The 27,016-nt window shown below is 38.9% G+C and overlaps 2 protein-coding genes and 1 long non-coding RNA gene across 5 annotated transcripts in view; all 3 read right to left on the reverse strand.

Moving 5' to 3' along the window:
• Positions 1 to 171: 171 nt before the first annotated feature.
• LOC108251997 (alpha,alpha-trehalose-phosphate synthase [UDP-forming] A-like) lies at positions 172 to 3,360 on the reverse strand. Its single transcript, XM_017442704.2, has 4 exons — positions 3,306 to 3,360; positions 2,148 to 3,133; positions 787 to 1,142; positions 172 to 559 (listed from the first exon to the last, which is right to left on the reverse strand). The coding sequence occupies exons 1-4, from the start codon at positions 3,349 to 3,351 to the stop codon at positions 172 to 174; spliced, it is 1,776 nt and encodes a 591-aa protein (XP_017298193.2). The 5' UTR covers positions 3,352 to 3,360.
• A 12,546-nt stretch (positions 3,361 to 15,906) lies between these two features.
• The window catches only part of LOC103506086 (actin, muscle), a 28,347-nt gene continuing 17,237 nt past the window's right edge, over positions 15,907 to 27,016 (reverse strand). For both annotated transcript variants that reach the window (XM_008470467.3, XM_026821238.1), the window contains one exon: positions 15,907 to 16,711. In XM_008470467.3, the coding sequence (XP_008468689.1) occupies positions 16,086 to 16,711 (626 nt within the window). In that variant the 3' untranslated portion in view covers positions 15,907 to 16,085. The remainder of the gene's footprint in view (positions 16,712 to 27,016) is intronic.
• Positions 17,302 to 18,585, reverse strand: LOC113466117. 2 transcript variants are annotated; one of them, XR_003390620.1, is made up of 2 exons: positions 18,452 to 18,585; positions 17,302 to 17,655 (listed from the first exon to the last, which is right to left on the reverse strand). It is a non-coding gene; the product is annotated as an uncharacterized LOC113466117 (long non-coding RNA). The 2 variants fall into 2 exon arrangements; XR_003390619.1 differs by having other exon boundaries at positions 18,456 to 18,583.

The following is a 27,016-nucleotide window of genomic DNA, read 5'->3' on the forward strand; positions in this document are numbered from 1 at the left end:
TGGCTATTCCTTACCTTTACGATGTACCTACCTATGCAGATCGTTTCACAATTACGAGATCCTACAGATACGAATCCATTTCTCCCAACGTAATAAGCAGGTAGGGACCACCGCAATTCTTACTTTCAGTTCAGTAAAAGGCGAAAACACTTTCATTTCATCTGGTAGCTGTTACCAAGTTGTTTGGTAGGTATCTTTGGCTTGAGATTTTCTGCTGACAGCGGGGGAACGTAGAAGTCGTGGAGGTTTGGCCGCTATCTTAGGTGCCCGTTTGTTCATTTCCTTCTCAACCCACTTCAACATAGTAAGCACAGCGTCTGGTCCAGACAGTCTGAAGTCAGCAGCAGTGATTACAGTAGGAGATGAGTCTACACGGAACGTACAAGCAATACCTTGCAAGGCAAGCATTGCATCTTCATTCCCAGCGTAGATAATCCTCACGCGTTCAGACCAATCCACGCCGTACATGGTACGCAGGATATGGATGGAGGCTCTCCCCTGATCCCACTTCACAGGTGGCTTAGCCTCGATCGCCATCAACGCATTGTGTGGTTCGAACCCTGCTTCCAGGAAGATTTGACAGTAGGAGATGAGTCTACACGGAACGTACAAGCAATACCTTGCAAGGCAAGCATTGCATCTTCATTTCCAGCGTAGATAATCCTCACGCGTTCAGACCAATCCACGCCGTACATGGTACGCAGGATATGGATAGAAGCTCTCCCCTGATCCCACTTCACAGGTGGCTTAGCCTCGATCGCCATCAACGCATTGTGTGGTTCGAACCCTGCTTCCAGGAAGATTTGACTAGCGCGATCAATAATGTATTCTCTACGTTCAATGGGTGTCTCACGGTAATGGAATGTCAAGAGGACGCCCTTGTTCTCAATCCAGGCTCCATCATGGCATACTTCATCTTGAAGGGCTTTAATCAGTTGTCTCAACTTCTCAGCATATTCTTTGGGTACTGGATGAACAAACTTTGTTCCATCAGGATGAAGGATTTCCAAACCGTGACTGCCAGCGTATGTCACTTTCTCAATGTTCACCATTTTCATTAGGTTTTCCAAAGTTCTACCGGATATAATTCCAATGTTGACATCTGGCATGTTGGCAAGTCTCTCCAATACTCGTTTGGTCTCCTCTGACATGACAGCTAGATCAGGATGGCTCGTGAGGGGGGTCAGTGTACGGTAGGTAGTTAAAAAATCTCCTTACTAACCATTTCTTATTATTACTATTTTTATTTTAACTTCTTTCCCAAGGCTCCATATAACTATACACTATACAGTCTCTCATATTAAGATTCGGTCATAAAATGTTAACTCCTACAGTGCTCTCTGGTATTATGCCGAGTGTTTCTAATCACGAGACCCGAAGTGAAATCATGTGAATCACACACTACTATGGGAATGATGTAATATGGCACATCAAGTATTACACCTGGCAACTTCCTACGCAAGATGTACTGTGTGCTTTTACTTTCTTTACAAATAAAGAACACTATCGCCGCGCCGAGTAGAATGATGAGAGACGTAAAGAAATTTATTCTTTATAAGCTGGATTTGTTTGTTTTTGTCTCATTTCCCCCCAAATTTGAATACTAATAGCGGTTTTGAGCTGGAAATCAAGACTATTAACATTTCGCTCTCAGGTGCTTACTGTCTTCTGTATGTCCGTCCATACCCTCAGGTTTCTAAGAGTACTCTTGCCTCAAAAAAGTTTAGGAGAGGAAACTTGTCTTACCGTCCCAAAATCGAATAGAGAAAGAGGAAAACAGCCGTTCCGAGAACGAATCTTACCTGTTTAGGTAAAGTCCTCCTCGGGTCGGGATTCAGCAACTTCCTACGCAAGATGTGCTGTGTGCTTTTACTTTCTTTACAAATAAAGAACACTATCGCCGCGCCGAGTAGAATGATCCGATGAGAGACGTAAAGAAATTTATTCTTTATAAGCTGGATTTGTTTGTTTTTGTCTCATTTCCCCCCAAATTTGAATACTAATAGCGGTTTTGAGCTGGAAATCAAGACTATTAACATTTCGCTCTCAGGTGCTTACTGTCTGAGGTTTTCCAAAGTTCTACCGGATATAATTCCAATGTTGACATCAGGCATGTTGGCAAGTCTCTCCAATACTCGTTTGGTCTCCTCTGACATGACAGCTAGATCAGGATGGCTCGTGAGGGGGGTCAGTGTACCATCGTAATCTAGAATCAAACTCAATTTACAATTGCCGTCAACGTAGTTGTTCAAGTAGAGATCAAAGTCATCCAGAGTAAGTTGCAATGTTTTGGCAGAGAGGGGATCACTGTCATCATCATTGTCAAGAGCTCCCATGGAAGATAAGAAGGAATTCATCCAGTGATTCACATCAAGTTGTTGCTCACGATGTCTGAGCTGTGACATTCTGAGTTCTCTTTCATCCCGAGGCATACATAGCGCGCGATGCAGAACATTAGCTGCAGCATCAATCTCATAGGGGTTGACCAGTAGAGCTTCATGCATCATACCACCAGCACCTGCGAATGGTGATAGAATCAATACACCAGGCTCTCTGATCTGACAAGCAACATATTCCTTAGCCACCAGATTCATTCCATCTCTCAGGGGTGTCACCAGGGCAATGGCACTATCTCTATACAGAGCTGCTAGTTCTTCTTGTCCGATGCAACCAAAGATGTAGCGAATAGGGGACCAGTTGGGTTTTGAGAAGCGGCCATTGATTCTGCCCACAAGTTGGTCCATTTCATCTTTCAAAGCTTTGTACTCTAGAACGTCTGTCCGACTAGGAACGGAAATTTGCAGGAATGTGACTTTTTCTACATACTCGGGATGCTTTTCCAGAAGTCTCTCGAAAGCTTTTATCCTGTGAACCAAACCCTTGGTGTAGTCCAATCTGTCAACGCCTAGAATAACTTTGAGATTTTCGTCTTTCAAATTTTCTGGAGCATTCTCCGCCAGTTGCACAAATCGCTCGAAGGGGATTCCGATGGGTAGAGCTTTGACATGGACTGTGCGTCCTGCCAGCTCCACCAGCATGTTGTTCCTGTCCACACGACTTCCGAGTCTTCTACAGCAACAGTCGATGAAGTTCAAGCAATAATCCTCGATGTGAAAACCGACGAAGTCGTAGGCTAGGAACAAAATAAAACGATTAATTTAGAAAAACATCTAAGTAAGGTCGGTTTCAGCGGATATTATTGTAAAAAAGAAGGACAAGCCATATTGAGTCCGTGATAAATTTTACCAGAGAAAAATACCTCACTAATTAATACGTCGAAGTAACGTCTTTTTCAATTCACTTACCGAGAATGCCTTGTAAAATCTGATCATCCCAAGGGAAGAGACGCATGATGTCCCAAGAGCCCTACCTACACTAGATATACGTCCTATACCCGGCATTCAGACTCAGAACGTCTGACAAACCCAGATTAGCGTATTTGGCAGAAAAGCATCAGACTGTGATTTCTCAAACGATCTGAGTGTGAGTGATAGACACTATGTAATATATGTGAATGGCTAAACTTTGTCTGCATTATCCTCAGCAAAACGCTTTTTTGGACTTATTCCGCTCTACCTCTTAAGAGTCTTGAAGTAGAAACACACTACTATCACGTCACGAGAGCTCATGGGGAGTCAGAAAGATGTAGTTTTCCCATAGGTAATATTGTAGGTAATTTCGTTCATGATATATTAGTCTGTTTCTGCCTTTAGCCATTCTTGTATGACCAGAAATCTTATCGCCCACACCACTGTTCTCACACCTGTGTTATGTTTCCTTATCACCACTCACATTTTCCAGGACATTCCGAGTCCGAATGATAAAACAACGTAAACAAACACAACATCAACGGAGCTTCCTCCGGTGAAAACCACAACACGTTTTTCTTGAACGCACGTTATCTTATTGCGTCGGGAAATGATCTGTGGACATTAGGGCTTGACTGGTAATTGTACCTACCTATATCAAATGTACCTCTCGTCATAATCTCCTATATGTCAATATGTAGGTATGTATGGAACTATGTACTCATGTACACGTATGTGCACAAGTATGTAAATATACCTGTCTTAAGTAATTATCAACTTATCTCAGTCGATATCTAAGTTTAAATCTAGAGAGGAGAGGCACATAAGAAAATTTTCCAGAGAATAATGTCTCAGTCAGTGATCAAGTTACAGATTGATTGTCACATGTACACGTATGTAACAAGTAAGTATGTAAATATACCTGTCTTAAGTAATTATCAACTTATCTCAGTCGATATATAAGTTTAAATCTAGAGAGGAGAGGCACATAAGAAAATTTTCCAGAGAATAATGTCTCAGTCAGTGATCAAGTTACAGATTGATTGTCGATGCAAACTTTTGCAATAGCAACAACAACAACAACAACATGCTTGATATACGTACCTACATATATGTTTGTAATTAATATTTTAGATTTTTGAGAGCTAATATTCATTGATTTTTCCTTATTATAGCTACGGGCTATGAGCCTTCGAGGTAATTTATTGAATTATTGAATGAATTTTCACACGAAAAGGAAATTTTAGGTTGTACCCATCTAAAAATGTGTATTAAATTCTTTCCATATTCTGGTGACAGAGATCTCTAAGATTTCAATTTTTTGTGGGAAGAATCTATTCGGAAAAATCTTTTTCCTTGATTTCTAACAGAGCAAGCAATGACCATTTCCTATTACATATATCTCTTTTGGCTTTTGGACCTAAGTTACTAGTAAATAAGCAAAACATTTCGTAGGTTCTAACCCAATGAAAAGTTGGGTTGGATCGATTTCAACCCAAGTTTTTGGAGGATTTAAGTTTAGAATTTAAAAGAATCTTAAAACTTCATTGTCCGGAATTCCTAATTATTTTTAAGTAGAAAAAAATCACTAGCTTACCATTTCCATACGGGTTGGAGTATTTGTTATGCAAACTGACCGTGGACAATTTTCTAGTTGCCATGCTGTTTGACTCAGGATCACAGTTGGACTGATTTTGTACGCACGGCATGATGACAAGTAAAACACCTCCTTATCACTCGCAATCAAAGATAAACCTCTTATCAGATAAGGAAATATCAACACAAAATAAAGAGCAAATTAGCTGATATTGATAAATCGGTAGGTAGGGTCAGTGTGCGTACCTAGGGACAGAAATTAAACTTTTATTTTTCTTTTTTTTTATAGTCCCGAATTTCCTTGTCCTTTTTAATCGAGAAGTAAATATATACTGTTTTCCATTCATCTAGCGTGAAAATTATGTTCCTATACCGCTGACCACGGCAGCGCTGAGTGGAAAAATTCTATCAGCTCAAACTGGACATGGGAAGGTCATGAAGGTTCCCAATATTTTACATTTGAGGTACATAGTACATAGGTAGGTACGTATACCTATGTACCTACAGGTATTTAAATAGGTACCTATAGTTGTTTAAATAATTCATATCTATTTTCTATTGTTATGAACTTCCACATAGTTCCCGCCCGATCGGGCATAACTTGATAAATAGGTTTTATCAAACTTTTATGATGCCTATTTTACACTCAATAATTCACTCAACAGAATCAGTGCTCTCGGGAAATTGAGCTAAGGAAACCGAGATCTCTTGGCTTCATATCCGAAGTCCACCGTGCTAACCACTAAATTAAGGTTGGTTCAGTCTCCTGATCTGAGTACCATCTAAAAAGTCCAAGTACGTATATGTACCTACACTAGGTACATCGTATACCCGGCATTCAGACTCAGAACGTCCGACAGACCCACAGATCAGCGTATATGGCAGAAAAGCATCAGACTGTGATTTCTGAAACGATCTGAGTGTGAATGGTGGACACTATGTAATGTATGTGAATGGGTAAACTTTGTCTGCATTATCCTCAAAACGCTTTTTACTTTCCTTATCCTATAGGAAGGAAAATAATGTAAGTAATCGGGTCAAATTTCGATGGTCAATTTTTAGTGCCAAAACACGTTTTGAGGTCCCTAGAGCCTAAATCCAAAGTTTCAGCCATTGGTCTGTGTGTGTGTCTGTCTGTAAACAAGATATCTCGGGAACGGTACGAGCTAGATAGAGACTTAAAATTTGGTATGCAACTGTCAAATGTGACAGAGCTAGAGACTTGAAATTTTGGTATGTAGTTTACAAATGTGACAAGGATGCAACTCAAAACGTTTGGTTGAGATAGGTGCTGCGGTTGGCGGCATTTTACCGCTTTTTGGCGGTTTTCAGCTATACCGACTAAACGGTTAGAGATATTGTAAATGTTTGGCTATAAGAACAAGAACACCCAAAATAAGCGTCATTGAATAGGATGAGGAAAGTCGTGTGATGTTCACACCAGATTTTTTTTTTTACTTATTCTGCTCTACCTCTTAAGAGTCTTGAAGTAGAAACACACTACCATCACGTCACGTGAGCTCATGGGGAGTCAGAAAGATGTAGTTTTCCCATAGGTAATATTGTAGGTAATTTCGTTCATTGTATTAGTGTGTTTCTGCCTTTAGCAATTCTTGTACGATCAGAAATCTTATCGCCCACACCACTGTTCTCACACCTGTGTTATGTTTCCTTATCACCACTCACTTTTTCCAGGACATTCCGAGTCCGAATGATAAAACAACGTAAACAAACACACCATCAACGGAGCTTCCTCCGGTGAAAACCACAACACGTTTTTATTGAACGCACGTTATCTTATTGCGTCGGGAAATGATCTGTGGACATTAGGGCTTGACTGGTAATTGTACCTACCTATATCAAATGTACACAAGGATAAGAAAACAAATTTGGATGAAGTTCAGAATTATTTCTGACACACATAAAAAAAGCCCACCTAAAGGCTTAAGTGTAGGGATCAAAGGCCCCATAGGTGTGCTGAACTTCATTAACTTACTCTGCTATGGAAAAATACTTGTAGTGATACCTATTATTTTTGGGATTTGAAGCCGAAATACTGGAACGCAATCTTATAACTTATTACTTATTACCCACCTGTCTGATAGTGGTTGCAGCAACCAGCAACTGGTAGTCATGAATCCATACAACAGGCACCACGTTGGTTTTGCCTGCTGCGTCCAAATCCTTGATGACATTCCTGAGAGCGTTCAACGTACAGTTGGCGAATTCCTCGTTCACTTTGCAATAGGTCTGAGGAAAAAGATAGTTTATGATTGATAGAATTCAAGGTAGGTACTTTAGAGATAGGTATTAGCTCAATATCATCCCTACAACAATACTTTGTTGGTGTTGGATAGTGGCCATCATTATGGCAGGGATTTTCTTCGCCAAATAAGGTTCGTTCTCGGGACGGGTGGCTTTCCCATATCCTGTATAATCCTGTCATCACCCTCTCTTTGATAAAACCAACTTTGGGTTTAGAGTTCCCCCTATGAAACGGGAGAAAAAAAATCGATAATTCAGAAAATTATGTTTCTTATAGGTCGCGTCCTGATGATATATTGAGATGTCCAGCATCCTTGAAACATCACCGTTACCTATCTCCAAAGTAACTCCATTCATTTTAAGATGACTTACCTTCCAAGTTTCTGCGTTGAACACAGCTCTGTCAGGCATGGAGTGGAACAAAGGCCAGAAAGTGCCATTGCAGCAACCGTTGTAGTACGCTTCGAACTCATCTTTGTCAACATGAACTGGTATCACCTGTGGAGATGAAACTGGAAGTTAGGAACCTAAAAGTTTTTCGGAAATTATTTAACAATTTTATTTTTTTATTTAACAATTTTATTTTTAGTGATCTTGCTCCATATAGGTATTTTGACGAATCTACTTGAGTACCTTCTTTGTCTTGAAGTTGTGCGTATTCTTCTCGCAATTTTCGAATACTATTGAAGACATGCGTTATTGCTTGTAGGTACATATTCTTCTCATTTCTTCATCGCTATTAGATTTTTCTGAGAGAACCCTCCAACGTACGTCAACATCCATTATTAGTTGATTACTGATCAAAAGCCACGCTTCTTCAAGCTACTTGTTGAGCTTTGTTGACATTAACTTACCTGACTACTGGTCAATCCGGATGTAGGAGCTTGGTCATTTGGATCCGCCTCTGGTATCACCTCATCTGGTGCCAAATCATATAGACCGGACCATCCAATCCAGATACCCTTACAGTCAATCACTATAGCCATAGTATGGAATAGTGTAAAAGTGGCATTTTGCCGTAAAAAGGGCGGTTTGAAGTGGATATTATACCGCGGTTTAAATACTATTCCTAGGTAGGATTAAACATAAAAGAAATGTTTATGTTGAACGAAAAGGTCGCTTTGTATGTTGACGTAGGTCGATCTTAGGTCCCATTTCCATTATCCGTTCAGATCATGCTCCAGTCACGGGACCTTCGACGAACAATCAAATATTTTACAGGCGATCAGACCGTCTGAAAGGGCGCGGTCTCATAGACCCAGGTCAGTCTGACAGACCCTAGGTTTGCGAGGCCCCAGTCTGTCAGACGGTCTGAGAGTGAGTGGTGGACATAAGTCTTCTTACTGTGTCTGATAAAGAAAAATGGATACATGGAACCTATTCTTGTATTTCTTGTTTATCGTTGTAATTTGTATTTTGTATCATACCTAGTTGTGGTTAGTAGCTTAATAAATTTGCATGTTGAGCAAGTGTTGTATTTATTGTAAAATTAAACAAGTGCAATATGATTGTAAATAATACAACTGAGTGTTGTTGTTTTTTTATCTTACCTTTTTGGGCCCTTTTGGGGCCGTTCTGTGAATGAGTTCAGCAGGTAATTGGTAGAGATAGGTCGGAATAAGTGATGAAATAAGAAACTCTGTTATAGCATATCATATCTATTCAGTTAGCAAATGACAAGAGTGACAAGAAATCTACGTGATTAGTAAGAAAATCCTATTGAAGACAAATATCCTATGGCCTGGTGGGATAATGTTCGCTCTCGGAACGGCTGGCTTTCTCCTATCCTGTCTTCCTTCTCTCTTCGATTTCGGGACGATAAGACCCTAGCAGCTACAGTTCCCTCTGTCAAACCTCTTTTTTTTTTAGTTTTCCGAAAGAAAAATACAAATAATTAGGTATACTGACCTATTTTTTCTGACCAGAGAACCATCTGCTAGTCTCTGCAGGACGAATGGTAGACGGTTGGAGACCACTAATAACCAACTATGTAACTCACCTCTCTTATAGTGACCAGTGAGGAAGAGTAAGTATGTACCTACCTATTATTTCGAGTTTTGAGTAAAACAACTTTATAGGGTTTTTCATTTTCATTGAATAGTAATTCAGGACTTTAATTCTCGTAGGCATCTACTTATCGAATCAAATCAACGAGAAAATATAAACGTCATTAATATTTTCACTTGCAAAATATTTGCACCTGCATCAATACTATCAATAGCCTGCCGGTTATTGCACGTAGAAGATGACGAAAGAACATAATACCTACCTAATAAATATAAGAGAGGTGTCATAGCTATTATTCGATGAATATACATATGTAGTCACCTAACACTTCCTGTTGTCGTGTTGTCTGCTGATTTTTTCATGAAAATGTTCACGTTTATGATTATTCAATAGTAATTTTCTTCACTTTTACTATTAGGATATTATAGGAACCTAGGAATATTCGAGTTATTTGTCACTCTACGAATACCTGACTCCGATTACTTGTTTGTGTCTAGTTAGCTCGTGCATGACTCTACTCTAGAGAACCAGAACTGATGGGTTTGATTTCCGGATCAGACGTTTTCAAATTAACTTACTCCAGCACTCTTTATGTCGCTCTCTTGTTCTTATTATTTTGCCTGAAAAGCTAAAAGGGTACATCAGGTACACGTTCATGTCTTTTGATGAACTGTTTAACACATCGAAATGTCTGTACCTACCCCAACATCGAAAAAAGAATTAGGGTAGGATATGAAAAAGCCAGCCGTCCGCCCTCGAAGATAACTAAGCTATATTGTTTTCTGGCCGCTAATATTCACCACACACACTCCCAGGTCATTAGGTAGGGACTTAGGGACGGATCTTCCATTCCGGCCATTTCGAACCCAGCTGACATCGATGTTTTCTCTAATCCTCATAACACTACATTCCAGGCTAACCGCACAACCACACCTCTACCAGACAGCGCCGAAGACTCCAGCACAGAGCCCCCCGACTTCTCAACGTCAACCACCGAAGAGACCACCCTCGAAACCGAGCCCTTCTTTCTTCTAGAAATGTCCGAATAATACGTAGGTACATTTTTATTTAATAAACTTACATCTAGCAAGGTACGAACCGTTGAAACATTCAATAATCAAAATAAATAAGAAAACGTCCATGACACAAAACAATTTGTTCGACAATGCTACTCGATTTCAAATCATCTGATAAGACATGTAGGTACCTACTTATCAAATGAACAGGGTAACTGTAGTACTTATCAAATATCAACTAAAGAGGGTAATCCATTTAATCCTAAAAGTACGAAATATTTACAAAATCTCAGGTAAAATAAGTGTGAGTGGTACAAAGAATGAAACAGAAAGACAGTATAGAAATAGCTAAGGTAGGTGCAGGCATGGAAAAGAGGGAAATGTGAAATGTTTATCAAAATGTAAAATGGCTTTTAGTCAAAACAATGAATACGAGCCTGTGTAGTGGGTACCTACTACACTCATACCCTATTATCTGATTTCTGAAGTAGATGACACATAGGGCGGACTCTATTTGCTCAAAAAGAAGAAAAAAATGGGAGCAATTGGAGTGTGTTCGACACATCATGTTTTATTTGTGTCCTTTGATCCTTTGTACCTATACGAAATATTTACAAAATCTCAGGTAAAATAAGTGTGAGTGGTACAAAGAATGAAACAGAAAGACAGTATAGAAAATAGTTAAGGTAGGTGCAGGCATGGAAAAGAGGGAAATGTGAAATGTTTATCAAAATGTAAAATGGCTTTTAGTCAAAACAATGAATACGAGCAAAAGTAGGCACATAAATCACATAATTGTTATAAGGAGATGAGTAGGTATCTTCATGTCAGATTCACTCCGGATTTCGATCCTTAATTGTTTGACTTTTGTCAGAGTTATGAACGGACCATTCTTGATAGTACAACATGAAACATCCGCGTTACATGTGTTCATATAGGAATGATGATACCGCTCTACAGTGTAGAGTCTTGTTTACGAAGAAGCAACAGTCAGATTGGATTTCCTGTTCGGAATTAACTTCCTAATACTTTGATCATCCTGGTCCTCCTCGAAACTCATTTGAGAATGGATGGAATCTTTGGCTTAAGGAGATGAGTATGTCAGATTCACTCCGGATTTCGATCCTTAATTGTTTGACTTTTGTCAGAGTTATGAACAGACCATTCTTGATAGTACCACATGAAACATCCGCGTTACATGTGTTCATATAGGAATGATGATACCGCTCTACAGTCTAGAGTCTTGTTTACGAAGAAGCAACAGTCAGATTCGATTTCCTGTTCGGAATTAACTTCCTAATACTTTGATCATCCTGGTCCTCCTCGAAACTCATTTGAGAATGGATGGAATCTTTGGCTTGATTTGCTAACTATAGCACAATGGATCCATTCTAGAGCATTTCAGTTTCCAAAAGAGAACCGATTCCAAAAGTTTTCCGAAGCCAGCCTAGTTAGCTTAGTTGGTAGTGCGTCTGCCTTGTAAGCGCTAGGCCGCGGGTTCGACTTCGCCAAAAAAGGTTCGTTCTCGGGACGGATGGCTTTCCCATATCCTGTATAATCCTGTCATCACCCTCTCTTTGATAAAACCAACTTTGGGTTTAGAGTTCCCCCTTTAGGGTGGCTTTCCCATATCCTGTATAATGCTGTCATCACCCTCTCTTTGATAAAACCAACTTTGGGTTTAGAGCTTTAGAGATGATATATTGAGATGTCCAGCATCCTTGAAACATCACCGTTATCTCCAAAGTAACTCCATTCATTTTGAGATGACTTACTTTCCAAGTTTCTGCGTTGAACACAGCTCTGTCGGGCATGGAGTGGAACAAAGGCCAGAAGGTGCCATTGCAGCAACCGTTGTAGTACGCTTCGAACTCATCTTTGTCAACATGAACTGGTATCACCTGCGGAGATGAAACTGGAAGTTAGGAACCTGAAAGTTTTTCGGAAATTATTTGACAATTTTATTTTTTAGGAGTGATCTTGCTCCATATAGATAGGTATTTTGACGAATCTACTTGAAGTACCTTCTTTGTCTTGAAGTTCTGCGTATTCTTCTCGCAATTTTTGAATACTATTGAAGACATGCGTTATTGCTTGTTCCTATTCTTCTCATTTCTTCATCGCTATTAGATTTTTCTGAGAGAACCCTCCAACGTACGTCAACATCCATAATTAGTTGATTACTGATCAAAAGCCACGCTTCTTCAAGCTACTTGTTGAGCTTTGTTGACATTAACTTACCTGACTACTGGTCAATCCGGATGTAGGAGCTTGGTCATTTGGATCCGCCTCTGGTATCACCTCATCTGGTGCCAAATCATATAGACCGGACCATCCAATCCAGATACCCTTACAGTCAATCACTACTGGTGCCACGGCTGTCACTAACCCTCCGGCACTGAAAATGAAAATGATTTGCTAACTATAGCACAATGGATCCATTTCAGTTTCCAAAAGAGAACCGATTCCGCTACCAAAAGTTTTCCGAAGCCAGCCTAGTTAGCTTAGTTGGTAGTGCGTCTGCCTTGTAAGCGCTAGGCCGCGGGTTCGATTCCCGCCCATCTTATCAGATAAGGAAATATCAACACAAAGTAAATAGCAAATTAGCTGATATTGATAAATCGGTAATTGATAAATAATCGATTTTTTTTCCTCCTGAAAATTTCTAGAATGGTCAGTTGACATTACCCCGAGGGTAAACAAACATAACTGACCGTTGACCACTGGAAATAACCAGACAGGGACCTGTACCCTGTCTTATAGTTGGTACTTCTTCGGTACTTGAGGCCATGTAGATAGTTGGACTAGGATAGAAGGGTGTCCATTCCAAGAAAATCCTTTGATCTTATATCCTCTTTATATGGGTGCGATGTCGATTGACTTCGGTCGACTGTGGTGTAGACGCAGCTTAAAAATTACTCTGTGATCATTCGTGTCCAAAACGAGATGGGCAAAGTCCCCTGGTGTGGCATGTTTGTCATGATGGTGCTTTTAGATTACAGTCCATTGTCACAAATATCGTTCCCAATTAAGTCACCTAGATAAATTTTACGACTTGACTGATTGGACTCGAACCACCAATCGCCATATCTGAAGGCCAACGAGGTAACCATGGCATTTTTTTTAAGTGATTTGTCTATGTTCCTAACTACCTATCTACCTACCTAGGTTTTTCCCCTCAACTTGTTGAGCTTTGGCTAGCCACTACTAGCCAGCATGTAAGCCAGTGTGATAGGAATTGACTTTATTTATTGTTTTGATCTTAGAACGGCTGGCTTTCTCCTATCCTGTCTTCCTTCTCTCTTCGATTTCGGGACGATAAGACCATAGCAGTTACAGTTCCCTCTGTCAAACCTCTAAAAAAGTGATTTGTCTTTGTTCCTAAGTACCTATCTACCTACCTAGGTTTTTCTCCTCAACTTGTTGAGCTTTGGCTAGCCACTACTAGCCAGCATGTAAGCCAGTGTGATAGGAATTGACTTTATTTATTGTTTTGATCTTGCAATGTCAAAACTCTTATCTCGTGCGAATCATCAGGCCAGCACGTGATGGAAGATCCCTCCCTACATCTACCTAATGACCCGGGAATTCTTTTTAGTGAATAAGCTGCCACTAAGCAATATAGTGGGTTCGATTCCTTCCCGGGGCTGATTTTATTCAAAACCGAAAAAGGTTAGTTTTTGGAAAGACTGACTTTCTCCTATCCTGTCATTTTTCTCGCTTCAATTTTGGGACCATAAGACTTTGGCAGTTACCTACAGCCTACTACAGTTCCCTTTGTCAAACCCCTAATAATAATAATAATAAAAAACAAACAAATTTCTCTAATAAGTTGAAAATTTCCCTAATCATTTCTGACAACATGAGGCAAAAAAAAATTGCCAGACCTTGAGACCTGGCGGGTCATGTTTGACCTTGACATAAAATTTGCACCATATCTCCCCCCCCCCCCCCAAACATTTTAACACATTGACAGCCACGGGGTGAATCTGTGCGAGACACCGTTGAATACTTTTATAGTGTGGGTCGCATGTATGCGAGACGGTTCTAACTTAAAATGTGTGTCTCGCATATTTGCAACCCTCTACTGTGTATTTCAAATGGTATTCTGGAAGCCTGGCTACCTAGGCATTCTGAAGTCCTGCAATGAACAATAGGAAGAACATTACTATAAAATAACCTTATGTACCTAGGGACAGTCATCACGTCATCACTTAATTCCCCATTTAAATACACCAGAAATACCTTATTGACGTCCCATAAGAACTAGAAAGTCTAGAAACCCCTAGCTCCCTAGCATAAAACAGCAACCCGAAGACCCAAATTTAATGTTATCTCTATGTTTTTTCTTTCATCCACTGATTAGGTATTTCTCGTTATAATAGGGTATTTTCCTCTAATTTTCCCTAAGTTTAGCCCCACCATTCAGTTTCGAAATAATTATGTCCCTCATAATTATGTATAAAGTACCTAACATTGGTTCTCAAACAAAAACTAAGAAGTGACGTCCCATAAGAACTAGAAAGTTTAGAAACCCCTAGCTCCCTAGCATTAAACAGCTACCCGAAGACCCAAATTTAATGTTATCTCCATGTTTTTTCTTTCATCCACTGATTAGGTATTTCTCGTTATAATAGGGTATTTTCCTCTAATTTTCCCTAAGTTTAGCCCCACCTTTCTTTGTGACTCGACCTCTAATGAAATTTTGTAACAGGATCCAAATTTGAAGGTTCCGTACCTCGGACTACCGCATAAGCATCCCATTATGTATCACCTAAAGCTAGGGATTAACTATATTTATTAGTTTCGTAATCAACAACCCAAAAGGGAAACCTCCTTAAATATTCCATCATTAATCCCGAGGTTAGACCTAAAGCGCAAATAATAGGTAACAAGTAACAAGTAACAACCCATGTTCATAATTCAATATCGGAATATTCGGCCCGAAAGATTTTTTCAAATACAAATTTTTCATCTTTTTCATTTCCAAAAATATGCTCCACGCACAGCAAGAATGTATAAAAAAAATGTTTGTGTTATTCATAACAATATGGAGATGTTTCATCGAAATTTTGAACGCGTTCCAAGAGGCAATTTCTGAGTCAAACCCCCCATTTAGGCAGGTATCTGTATCGATTCGTATATTTTAGATATTTATGCTAGTATGGCATTTCAAATGGTCCAGAAAGGGGTACTTCTTGCGTATTTAGAAAGGTTTGTATTACGTCACAACATAGCTATTGAATACCTTTATAAGTCTGTGTGAACTTGAACTAAATATGAATTTCATCTTTCAATGCGAATGTCTTACTTGTTTATTGTTCGCTATTAGATTTTAAGTACATAGGTACCTATTTCTTATTTGATTGCCCACTATTGGACTGTTTCTATGTATATCAGTAACATGTTCATTACCTATACATTTGTGTGAATTTTCATTCATACATACGAGTATTTTGATGATGTACATTTAGATTGATTAGGTACATACCTATAGGCTGAGACGCCTATTACTAATGGGACGAAGGTCACTAGTCCCCCAATACAAAGGTCGAGAAATAAAGAAGCCATGTGATATTAGTACTTATCATATAAAAGTTCATTTTATTTTATATATAATATAAATAAATAATGGAAAGATGGACCGATATAAAAAAGATACCTACCTATACCTATGTCTTAAATTTAAATAAATAAATGTCCTAATAATAAATTCATGTTTTAATTTACCGTTTGAGACGTATGTATAATCAGAATTCCCGAAAACAACCTTAACTTTATGAAAGCCTTAGATGTAATATAAGGCTGGGGCGATGTCTATATACAAAAACATTGAAGGATGGTGCGCAATGTAGCTTTGAAAGAACCAAAGCAAAAGAGAAAAGTTGAATGCTTAGAAACATTTGCGGTGAACGATTCCAGGGCCGGACTCGTCGTATTCTTGTTTGCTGATCCACATCTGTTGGAAGGTAGACAGAGAAGCCAAGATGGAACCTCCAATCCACACGGAGTACTTTCTCTCAGGGGGAGCAATGATCTTGATCTTGATGGTAGAGGGAGCCAGGGCAGTGATTTCCTTTTGCATTCTGTCGGCAATACCGGGGTACATGGTGGTACCTCCAGACAGGACAGTGTTGGCGTACAGGTCCTTTCTGATATCAACATCGCACTTCATGATGGAGTTGTACACGGTCTCGTGGATACCGCAAGATTCCATACCCAGGAAGGAAGGTTGGAACAGAGCTTCGGGACAACGGAATCTTTCGTTTCCGATGGTGATGACTTGACCGTCGGGAAGTTCGTAGGATTTCTCCAGAGAAGTGGAGGCAGCAGCGGTGGCCATTTCCTGTTCAAAGTCCAGGGCGACGTAGCACAGCTTCTCCTTGATGTCACGAACGATTTCACGCTCAGCGGTGGTGGTGAAAGAGTAACCTCTCTCGGTGAGGATCTTCATCAGGTAGTCGGTCAAGTCACGACCAGCCAGATCCAGACGGAGGATGGCGTGGGGAAGGGCGTAACCTGAAACAGAGAACAACAGCCTGGATTAGACATAACGTAACAAACGGAATTTTACCTACACATCTCAAACATTTTAAACCTCTCCCTTAGAAAAAATCCAATGTGCCTGTTGAAATCCACTACGAGATGAAAACTCCACAAAATTCAAAACACTTTTCCAGTTGTTGAAGACTTTTGAAAAAAATTCACTTGGTTAACTTTTTTCAAAATTTTCTAACTTTATTGAATTGTGTCACTTAAACCCACCTTGTTTGTAGTCCGCTAATCAACTCTAGCTCAGGGCTGGGTGGGTTCAATTTCCCCACCCGTTACGGATTTTATCCTGAACGGCCAAGGTTCGTTCTAGGAACAGCTTTTCTCCTATCTTGTCTTCGTTCTCTCTTCGCTTTCGGGACGATACAACCATGGCAGATACAGTTCCCTCTATCAAACCTCTAAAAAAATATATGTATATTTATTTGGACAGACTTCTTTGATTAATTGGACTGTAAGTAAAGTTCTAGATCAGGCACGGAGATTCAGTAGGTTTCAAGGACCCCTGAGTAAGGACTACCTATGTACCTACCTACCTATAAGTAATACATACATACCCAGTGTCTACTGATAACTTACTGATGAACGGCTAGGTAATAGTTTTCACTACGAAAAACAATGGAAGAAAAATCAATCAAAACATATAAACCTGCCTCGGTGGTGTAGTGGTCAAGGCGCTCGCCTGGTAAACAGGAGGGCGTGGGTTCAATCACAGCCGAGGTATGGAATTTTATCCTCAATATAATTTGAGAATTTGACCACAATAATAGTAGTAGCCTTATTGCTGGAGTAAAGGGACTTTTCAGTCCTATACGAGCAGTATAAATAAGCACTGTTATTATTATAAAACACGGGTACCTGATCAAGCTTTCTCATTAAAACACCTGTTTATTATTATTAATTTGAGAGTTCTAAGAAATTTAATGTCAAAACCATTATACATACGTAGATATTAGACCAATTCGTTAGAAACGGGGGTGTTTTCTCAAAAAAAAAAAAAAAAAAAAACTAAGTTGTGATTTTACTTTTGCAACAGCAACAACAACATGCTTGATATATACGTACCTATATGTTTGTAATTATTTTTTTAGATTTTTGAGAGCAAATATTCATTGATTTTCTTATTAGCTACGAGCTATGAGCCTTCGAGGTAATTTATTGAATTATTGAATGAATTTTCGCACGAAAAGGAAATTTTAGGTTGTACCCATCTAAAAATGTCTAGAAATTCTTTCCATATTCTGGTGACAGAGATCTTTAAGATTTCAATTTTTTGTGGGAAAAATCTATTCGGAAAAAAACTTTTTCCTTGATTTCTAACAGAGCAAGCAATGACCATTTCCTATTACATATATCTCTTTTGGCTTTTGGACCTAAGTTACTAGTAAATAAGCAAAACATTTCGTAGGTTCTAACCCAACGAAAAGTTGGGTTGGATCGATTTCAACCCAAGTTTTTGGAGGATCTAAGTTTAGAATTTAAATGAATCTTAAAAAAACTTCATGGTCTGAAATTCCTAATTATTTTCAAGTAGAAAAAAAAATCACTAGCTTACCATTTCCATACGGGTTGGAGTATTTGTTATGCAAACTGACCGTGGACAATTTTCTAGTTGCCATGCTGTTCTTAATAAGAAGGAAAATGTTTTCACTTGACTACAGAATTGATTGATACGAATAGGTCTATCTGAGGTATGTATTTAGGTACCTACTCGATGTGCAATATTTTTACTATTTAGGTATTGGTGGCAAAAAAATAGGAAACAGATCACTGATCGCGAGCTCACAAGTCACATTGAAAAAAAATGGAACAAAACTACTGAAATTAAGTACTTGGGAAATTAAATAACTTACAGTTACCTAATGAAATTAAGTAGGTACCTCCCTTACTAATTGGGATCATTCGAACAAATCCACTTCAATAATTTTTGGATTGTCGTTTGAAGTGTTGAAATTTTGCTCATTTCTCTCTCAATATTTGCTGAATCGATTAGTAGGTATCTGCCTAATAACTAATAACAAAAATAAAGCCAGCCTAGTTAGCTTACTTGTTGAGCTTTGTTGACATTAACTTACCTGACTACTGGTCAATCCGGATGTAGGAGCTTGGTCATTTGGATCCGCCTCTGGTATGATTCGGACCGAACATAACGGCGTCTAACGGAACTGAACCTAACAGAATGGAGTTTAACATAATGGGTCCTAACGTAACGGAGTCTAACAAAACGGAATATAAAGTAACAGAACCTAAGGAAATAACGGAGGAACCACTCTCAGACACCCAAACGTTCCTCATACAATAAAACCCTCACGACATGAAACGGAGTAAATTATTATGTCCTGCTAGTTTCGAAATAATTATGTCCCTCATAATTATGTATAAAGTACCTAACATTGGTTCTCAAACAAAAACTAAGTGACGTCCCATAAGAACTAGAAAGTCTAGAAACCCCTAGCTCCCTAGCATAAAACAGCAACCCGAAGACCCAAATTTAATGTTATCTCTATGTTTTTTCTTTCATCCACTGATTAGGTATTTCTCGTTATAATAGGGTATTTTCCTCTAATTTTCCCTAAGTTTAGCCCCACCATTCTTTGTGACTCGACCTCTAATGAAATTTTGTAACAGGATCCAAATTTGAAGGCTCCGTACCTCGGATTACTGCATAAACATCCCATTATGTATCACCTAAAGCTAGGGATTAACTACCTATACTTATTGGTTTCGTCATCAACAACCCAAAAAGGAAACCTCCTTAAATAATCCATCATTAATCCTGAGGTTAGACCTAAAGCGCAAATAATAGGTAACAAGTAACAACCCATGTTCATAGTTCAATATCGGGAATATTCGGCCCGAAAGATTTTTTCAAAAACGAATTTTTCATCTTTTTCATTTCCAAAAATATGCTCCACGCACAGCAAGAATGTATAAAAAATGTTTGTGTTATTCATAACAATATGGAGATGTTTCATCGAAATTTTGAACGCGTTCCAAGAGGCAATTTCTGAGTCAAACCCCGCTATGAAGCAATCCGAAAGGAGGGTTCCCGAAATAGACGCCGGAGAATATGCCCTAAAATAGACTCGTTGGGCACACGCTTGCCCTTTTATGGACTTGAGAGTGCGTGCAGGCCTGGGGGGCCGCGCCATATGTGTTTCAGAGCCCCAGGAGAAGATGTGAGGGGATATTTTGGGACTGAAACGAAAACAATCTAGTCCCCACGGTATAGGAAACGAAATTTTTGAGCACACATGGTGTTTGTGTGCTCAGGACCATTTTGTCTTTTTAAATAGTTTATTAAGAGGTTTCTAAGTTTCTATGAATGGGTAATTGTAAGATTGTTTTTAAAGAGAGATTGTGGGTAATTGTTTCTAAGTGCCTCTTCAGTATGATTAGGTATTTCCATATTTCAATAATCTTTGCTCTATTAAAGTAGCTACTCAATTGTAAAAAGTGCACCCCGAACTCCAAGCACAGAGCCGAAAAAACTTCGAACGCTCAGGGAATCGAACCCCGGACCTACGGAGTGCAAGAATAGTGTGATACCCACTCAGCCTCGGAGGAATGCTATATTTCCTATAATTTTGAGCTTCCCTATATAAAAAGTTCAATAGAGTTCATTAGAGTTCTAGAACCCAGTCACAATCGAGTGAGCTTCCGGCACCCTAGTTTTTTTTTTTTTAGTGTAGTAGGTACCTATTTTAAACATTCTAAATAACAATTAAGGTTGGGTGTAAAATATTCATTAAACAAACGTGGCAAACGTTCCATAAAGAGGTGTCAGTTGGAATGGAGAGAAAAAAATTGTGTCAAACCATGAAGACTCGTGACTTTAGTGAGATGTAAGACAGCTCCACACGCTCATTTTTTTCCCTCTGTCACAAATCTGAAACAAGTTTTAAGCAAAGTTAGACCTGGTTGTTATCCAAATGGGTGAAAATCGTGTGTTGCACAGTGTTGCTGGCTTTTCCAGGCCATACCAAGGTGGGTGAGGTTAATGTGAGGAGGCGGATGGAACCCCCGTCACTAAGAAAACCTTAACTTCTCAAAAAAAAAAAAAAAAAAAAAAAAAAAAAAGCAATGTTTTTTTTAAAGTGTAAAATATTCATCAAACAAACGTTCCATAAAGAGGTGTCAGTTGGAATGGAGAGAAAAAATTGTGTCAAACCATGAAGACTCGTGACTTTAGTGAGATGTAAGACAGCTCCACACGCTCATTTTTTCCCCCCGTCACAAATCTGAAACAAGTTAAGCAAAGTTAGACCTGGTTGTTATCCAGATGGGTGAAAATCGTGTGTTGCTGGCTTTTCCAGGCCATACCAAGGTGGGTGAGGTTAATGTGAGGAGGCGGATGGAATCCTCGTCACTAAGAAAACCTTAACTTCTAAAAAAAAAAAGATACAATGTCTTGTTCATAATTACATGCTTTATGGTATGTACCTACTGTAGAACTATAAGCTGGTGGGTACTTCAGCTGCGTAAGTAGAATTCCTTTAAATTTAAACTCGATGGTATACGGCCCAGTTCGCGTCAGTCCCAAAAATAGACATTTCGGGCGATAGTAACGTATGTGATGGGCTTAATAGCGGGCCAGAGTTCAGCCTGACAGCCCTAAATCCGACAGTGTGTATCTGACTTGAATTTGGTTCGGCCTCACAGAAATATACCTATCCGACGCGACATATGGAGTGGGCTTGAACCGCTTGAATTAGTCCGGTCTCACAGACCAAAGAGGACGTTAGAACGACGAGATCTTCAAACAACGGCCGGCCGAAAACTAGGACGTTAAATGGTCCAGAGTTCAAGATAACGACCGGCCGTAAATTGAACGTTTTAACGTCGAACTTATCGAGTTCGAAACCAAAAGCGACTTTTACACAAAACATCACCAAGGAAGGGTATATTTTGTCCTTACGTCTTGATGTCTAGGGCGAGGCTAGAGGCTTTTTTTTACCTTGTTTATATTGGCCAGAATGAGACTGAAATTCTAAAAAGGGACCCGACTTTATTTGCATGGATCAGAGGTTAATCAATGCCTAAAAGGCATTTTCTACCAAATTAAACCCCTTTATCATTATATCCGTTTGGGAAAAGAAGTTTACATGAAACGCATATCTAGCAGGAATTTACAAACGAGGTTACCCCATACTTTTGGTCTATAGATTTGAGAGCCATTGATAGCGTCTAATGGAGTTGAAACTCGTTCGTCCATAGACCCAGTCCGTGTTTCTTCTGGTCATTTAAATTGTTGTACCTTTTGAGACCTGGCCTGTTGTTGATTTATCCTACTCTTGGATTTGATAGTTGTGTAAAAACTTGAGAAAGATCCTCTTTTACAAGTACCCCATAAATTTGAAATTTCCTCCATCTTTCTATTCAGTTACAGGAGCTTACTGTTGATCAATCTGTTTCGTTTCAGTATAAGCTGCCAAAGTCTATGGAATATCTCTTCCATACTCACACAACCAAGAAAATGAGGAAACAATGTCGGAACCTCAGAAGAACGTACATATTCTTTACAGAAAAAGTCTGCGAGTCTGCAAGAAGTTGTTGATTTCGTTCCAGATGGTTTTGAAGTTCGTTTCTGGGAGCCGCATAAAGGTCTGGATACACATAAACTGCATCAAGCCCGCGCCGACAAACGGCCGAGTTTTGTCCATACTAGGACGAATGATGTCCGTCCCGACATGTTCAAATGCCTTGTCTTTCTTTCTCGTCAAAGGCCAGCCACTCACTATCAGGTAGACCTGACAGGTACACCTGATCAGGTCCGCCTGTCAGGTCTACCTTATAGTGAGTGGGTGTCCCAATACTTTGTCAGCGCGGACCCGGTGTGTTTATGGGTGTTCCAACCCCAACCATAAATCATGTCTGCCTACTATTCTTTCATTGAGATATATTTCCTATGTTTTCCCAACTTGACACCACTATCTTGTTCTTGGTCAGCCTCTCTATCTCGATTGTTTTCCGGTTTAGACGATTTTTCAGTTCAATTCTTCAATTTCTTCAGCGTTCTTCATTCGTTTTCTTTTCTTCCGAAGGCTTCTTCTTCTTCTTCTTCTTCTTCTTCTTCTTCTTCTTCTTCTTCTTCTTCTTCTTAATGTTCCTCTTCTATCGCAGGTTGGAAATCTCTAATGGAGGTTGGTCTTTTCCTACTGGAAAAATACGCCTAAATTGCTGATGAGCAATTTTTCAGGGTATCTTCTTTTATCAAGAAGTTACATCCACTGACGGGAAATTCCGTATTTTCGCACCAACCAACAATTTAACAAGAATTTAACTTTAACGGTACAATCTCCAGATCTTGTATGAGACGTAAAATCTCTTTAGAGCCTGGATTTAGGTAGATTTGAAAAATAAAAAGGGCGATCTAAACAAAGTTGGCGATACCAAATTATGAGTTTTGCTCGTTAATGTTTGATCCCTTGTATGGGTCAAAATAAGAATTTGGTAAGGTATGCCCCTGTGTATACATATAAAGACTTTTCAGTCTCATCCTGGAACTTTGTATTATAAACAAGGTAAAACCCTTTTCATTTACGTGAATTGATTTAGATCTAATTCTATGGTCACTTTTGGACAATTTAGGTCTTAGTTAAATAAAGATTGTAACTTGGTGGAATGCCGATAGTTTTCAGAACTTGAAAAATCAGGATTGTTTATTTTAAAGCGCCAAAAGTGACTGTAAAATTAGGTCCTAAATTGGTCTCTAGACTTTTCTTCGCATTGCCATGAAGTGTCGAAGATAGCTAATAAATGCACTTTTTGATAGATTTCTAATAGGTATATAGGTGTACCTAGATTTCTAATAGGTATATAGGTGTACCTATTTGTTAAAATTAGCTTGATTTCTAATGGTTTATGAAAATTATCATGATTTCTAATAGCTCTTATTGGTAAAAATTGGCTGGTAGGTAGGTAAAATAAAAATTTTATTTCTTGACAATCAAACTGTTGTTTTACGGTTTTTGATCAGCACATTCTTTTAGAAAATCTAATCGGTACTTGAAAATCTCAAAATTTAGTTTATTTTTTTCCCCCAATTTATCCTAATTTCCCACTTTAATTTATTTTATCCCAATTTATGAATGTTTTTTTTTATGATTAGTAGAAGATTACCAATTACCAATACTTGGGACCGTGTTTGTTTCAGCACGTAATCGTACCATTCAATAACTATTCACTTTGAAGCATGTACTTTGAATTTTTCCAATAGAAAGACCGCTCAAACACGAAATTTTGTTGTAGGTAACTTGAAATGTACTTAAAAATCAATTTTGAAACTATAAATCCAAGTAGACTTTGAATTTAACGCAATCAGACGGCACCGTAGGTATTTGGTGGCTGAAATCGGGAAATTTGAAAACAGAGGACCGGGTAAGTCCAGTTGGAGATTTGGATCACTAGAGGTTCAGGAAAGAAAGAAATTTTATCAAAATCTTTTTTAAATTTATCAGAGGCATCAGAGCTAAGATCTTTAATTAAAAAGTTCTAATTTCTTCAACAAAACTTTTTCTAATCTCCATCTATCGAACTAGGTAAGTAGGTAATCCATTTGAATATCCAAGGTAAAACTTGATGGCTTCAAAACACAATCGGTTTTCGACACTTCAATGCAAGAAAAGTAAAAAGGTTAAAAACCAATTTCCAAAAATTCACAAAACGAAAGAAAAAGTAAAAAATTGGACTATTCTAAAAAACTTGAAAAAATTCACTGGCTAAAAATTCTGTAGAAAAATCCAATGTGCCTGTTGAAATCCACTAACACGAAATGAAAACTCCACAATTCAAAACACTTTTCCAGCTGTTGAAGACTTTTGAAAAAAAATTCACTTGGTTCACTTTTTCAAAATTTTCTAACTTTATTGAATTGTGTCACTTAAACCCACCTTGTTTGTAGTCCGCTAATCAACTCTAGCTCAGGGCTGGGGAAAATTTCAAAGAGCTGTGACGTCAGATTTCACGTCAAAATGCGCACAAACAAACGAAGTGGGAGTCATGAGTTATGACGTCATCGCCTACGGGAGCGTATGCCATGACGTCAAAGTTCACGATTTACCGGTATTTTTTAAATCGATTTATCTCGGGATCTAGAAGTCGTAGAAGAAAAAGAACCCGTTGGTTCTCATTTTTCCTGCTCTATGACTTTGAAACATCACCCAAGTAAGCGCAACTGATCTATTGTACAGTATTGAACTTTTTTGTTTCTCCTACATATATTATGCGGAAATTTCATTTTGTTCCATATTCCTACGTAGGAATTCAACCGTGAACTTTCATCTCATATCCAGGGGTTAGGAAATGCCGAGGCGTTTCTGTTATCACTCGGGGTTCAAGGAATAATAATATGATTTTACTATTCGCTATTTCGTACGAAGTACCTACCAGTCATATCAATCAATGCCCAGTTACCTACTTATTAGAGGTCTCAGATTCTCCCTTTTTTGAGTCGAGGCGAGAGCTTTGCGGAAAAAAATGAAATAATAATGTAATTTAGAGGATGTAAAGAAAAATACTCACAAAGACATTATTTGCAGGCAAGGTAAAAAAAGGTAGGCACACCTAACTTGCAAAATGTAAATCTTAATGCTAACTCTGCCTGATTGGGCAAAGTAGAAAGAATTTCCAGCATATATGCTCGTCGCAAATGTCGTTCCCCGCTCAAACTACGCTAAATTTCATGACTTGATTTGGACTCGAACCACCATCCTCTAGATCCATAGTCCACCCATATACCTAGGTGTGTAGACTGTGTAGTGGGTACCTACGCTCATACCCTATTATCTGATTTCTGAAGTAGATGACACATAGGGGGGACTCCATTTGCTCAAAAAGAAGAAAAAAATGGGAGCAATTGGAGTGTGTTCGACACATCATGTTTTATTTGTGTCCTTTGATCCTTTGTACCTACTTCTTTGAGGAGTCAATATGGCATGGCCGATATTAGACGTAGATTGAATCAATGAATATGACAGCAAACATTTGCTCACGACAGCCTGACGTCTTCTGTTTGATTTTGATTTCATAGAAAAAAAAATCAAAAATCAACCTTTGATCGCTTTTTGTATGAAAACACTCCTTCGCCTTTCTCGTGTCACTTATACAATTGATAACAATGATATGGCATATCAATATTTATATTATCAATATAGGTACATGCGCAAATACATAGGTAGGTATACCCTCAATGGGACCACTGACCTCTTTACATAGTGCGTAAATGATACCTAAGTTCAGGACAAGGCCAGTCCAGTCACTCTGCACTATCAGCTAGACCTGACAGATGTGGAGTAAAAGGTCCGCCTGTCAGGTCTACCTGATAGTGTGTTACACCCTAAGGGCCTGAAGGAAACTTTCTAGGTTCTGTCGTTCCTAGAATAGGTAGGTACACTGACCACGGATATAGGTACATACGTAAGTACATAGGTAGGTATATCCTCAATGGGACCACTGACCCCTTTACATAGTGCGTAAATGATACCTAAGTTCAGGACAAGGCCAGTCCAGTCACTCTGCACTATCAGCTAGACCTGACAGATGTGGAGTAAAAGGTCCGCCTGTCAGGTCTACCTGATAGTGTGTTACACCCTAAGGGCCTGAAGGAAACTTTCTAGGTTCTGTCGTTCCTAGAATAGGTAGGTACACTGACCACGGCAGCACTGAGTGGAAAAATTCTATCAGCTCAAACTGGACATCGGAAGGTCATGAAAGTTCCCAATATTTTACCTTTGAAGTACATACTACATAGGTAGGTACGTATACCTATGTACCTACAGGTATTTAAATAGGTACCTATAGTTGTTTAAATAATTCATTTCTGTTTTCTATTGGTATGAACTTCCACATAGTTCCCGCCCGATCGGGCATAACTTGATAACTAAGTTTTATCAAACTTTTATGATGCCTATTTTACACTCAATAATTCACTCAACAGAAGCAAGGCCTTAGCTCTCGGGAAATTGAGCTAAGGAAACCAAGATCTCTTGGCTTCAGATCCGAAGTTCACCGTGCTAACCACTATTAAATTAAGGTTGGTTCAGTCTCCTGATCTGAGTACCATCTAAAAAGTCCAAGTACGTAAAGGGTAAGTGTACCATTTATTGGCCCACCTGTACCATACGCCACATAAGTCTGAACTGGACGAACTTTTCCAAGATCCAATTTCATCAAAAAAATAACTTTTAATACAGTGAAAAATAATATGGGGGAAAAAAATCAGGCAGGTATACGGAATAAGATCTATGGGAACTTGAGAACATTTACCTACCT

The sequence above is a fragment of the Diaphorina citri genome, unplaced genomic scaffold (assembly GCF_000475195.1).
Source record: "Diaphorina citri unplaced genomic scaffold, Diaci psyllid genome assembly version 1.1 scaffold214, whole genome shotgun sequence".
Taxonomy (NCBI): domain Eukaryota; kingdom Metazoa; phylum Arthropoda; class Insecta; order Hemiptera; family Psyllidae; genus Diaphorina; species Diaphorina citri.

What these genes read in the sequence shown, in the direction of transcription:
- LOC108251997 (XM_017442704.2), bottom strand. Translation starts at nt 3,351, where the DNA reads ATGCGTCTCTTCCCTTGGGATGATCAGATTTTACAAGGCATTCTCG. An exon ending in ATCTAGCTGTCATGTCAGAG is followed by an intron (nt 1,143 to 2,147) that starts GAGACCAAACGA and finishes GTCATGTCAGAG; the next exon opens with GAGACCAAACGAGTATTGGA. An exon ending in CAAATCTTCCTGGAAGCAGG is followed by an intron (nt 560 to 786) that starts GTTCGAACCACA and finishes CCTGGAAGCAGG; the next exon opens with GTTCGAACCACACAATGCGT.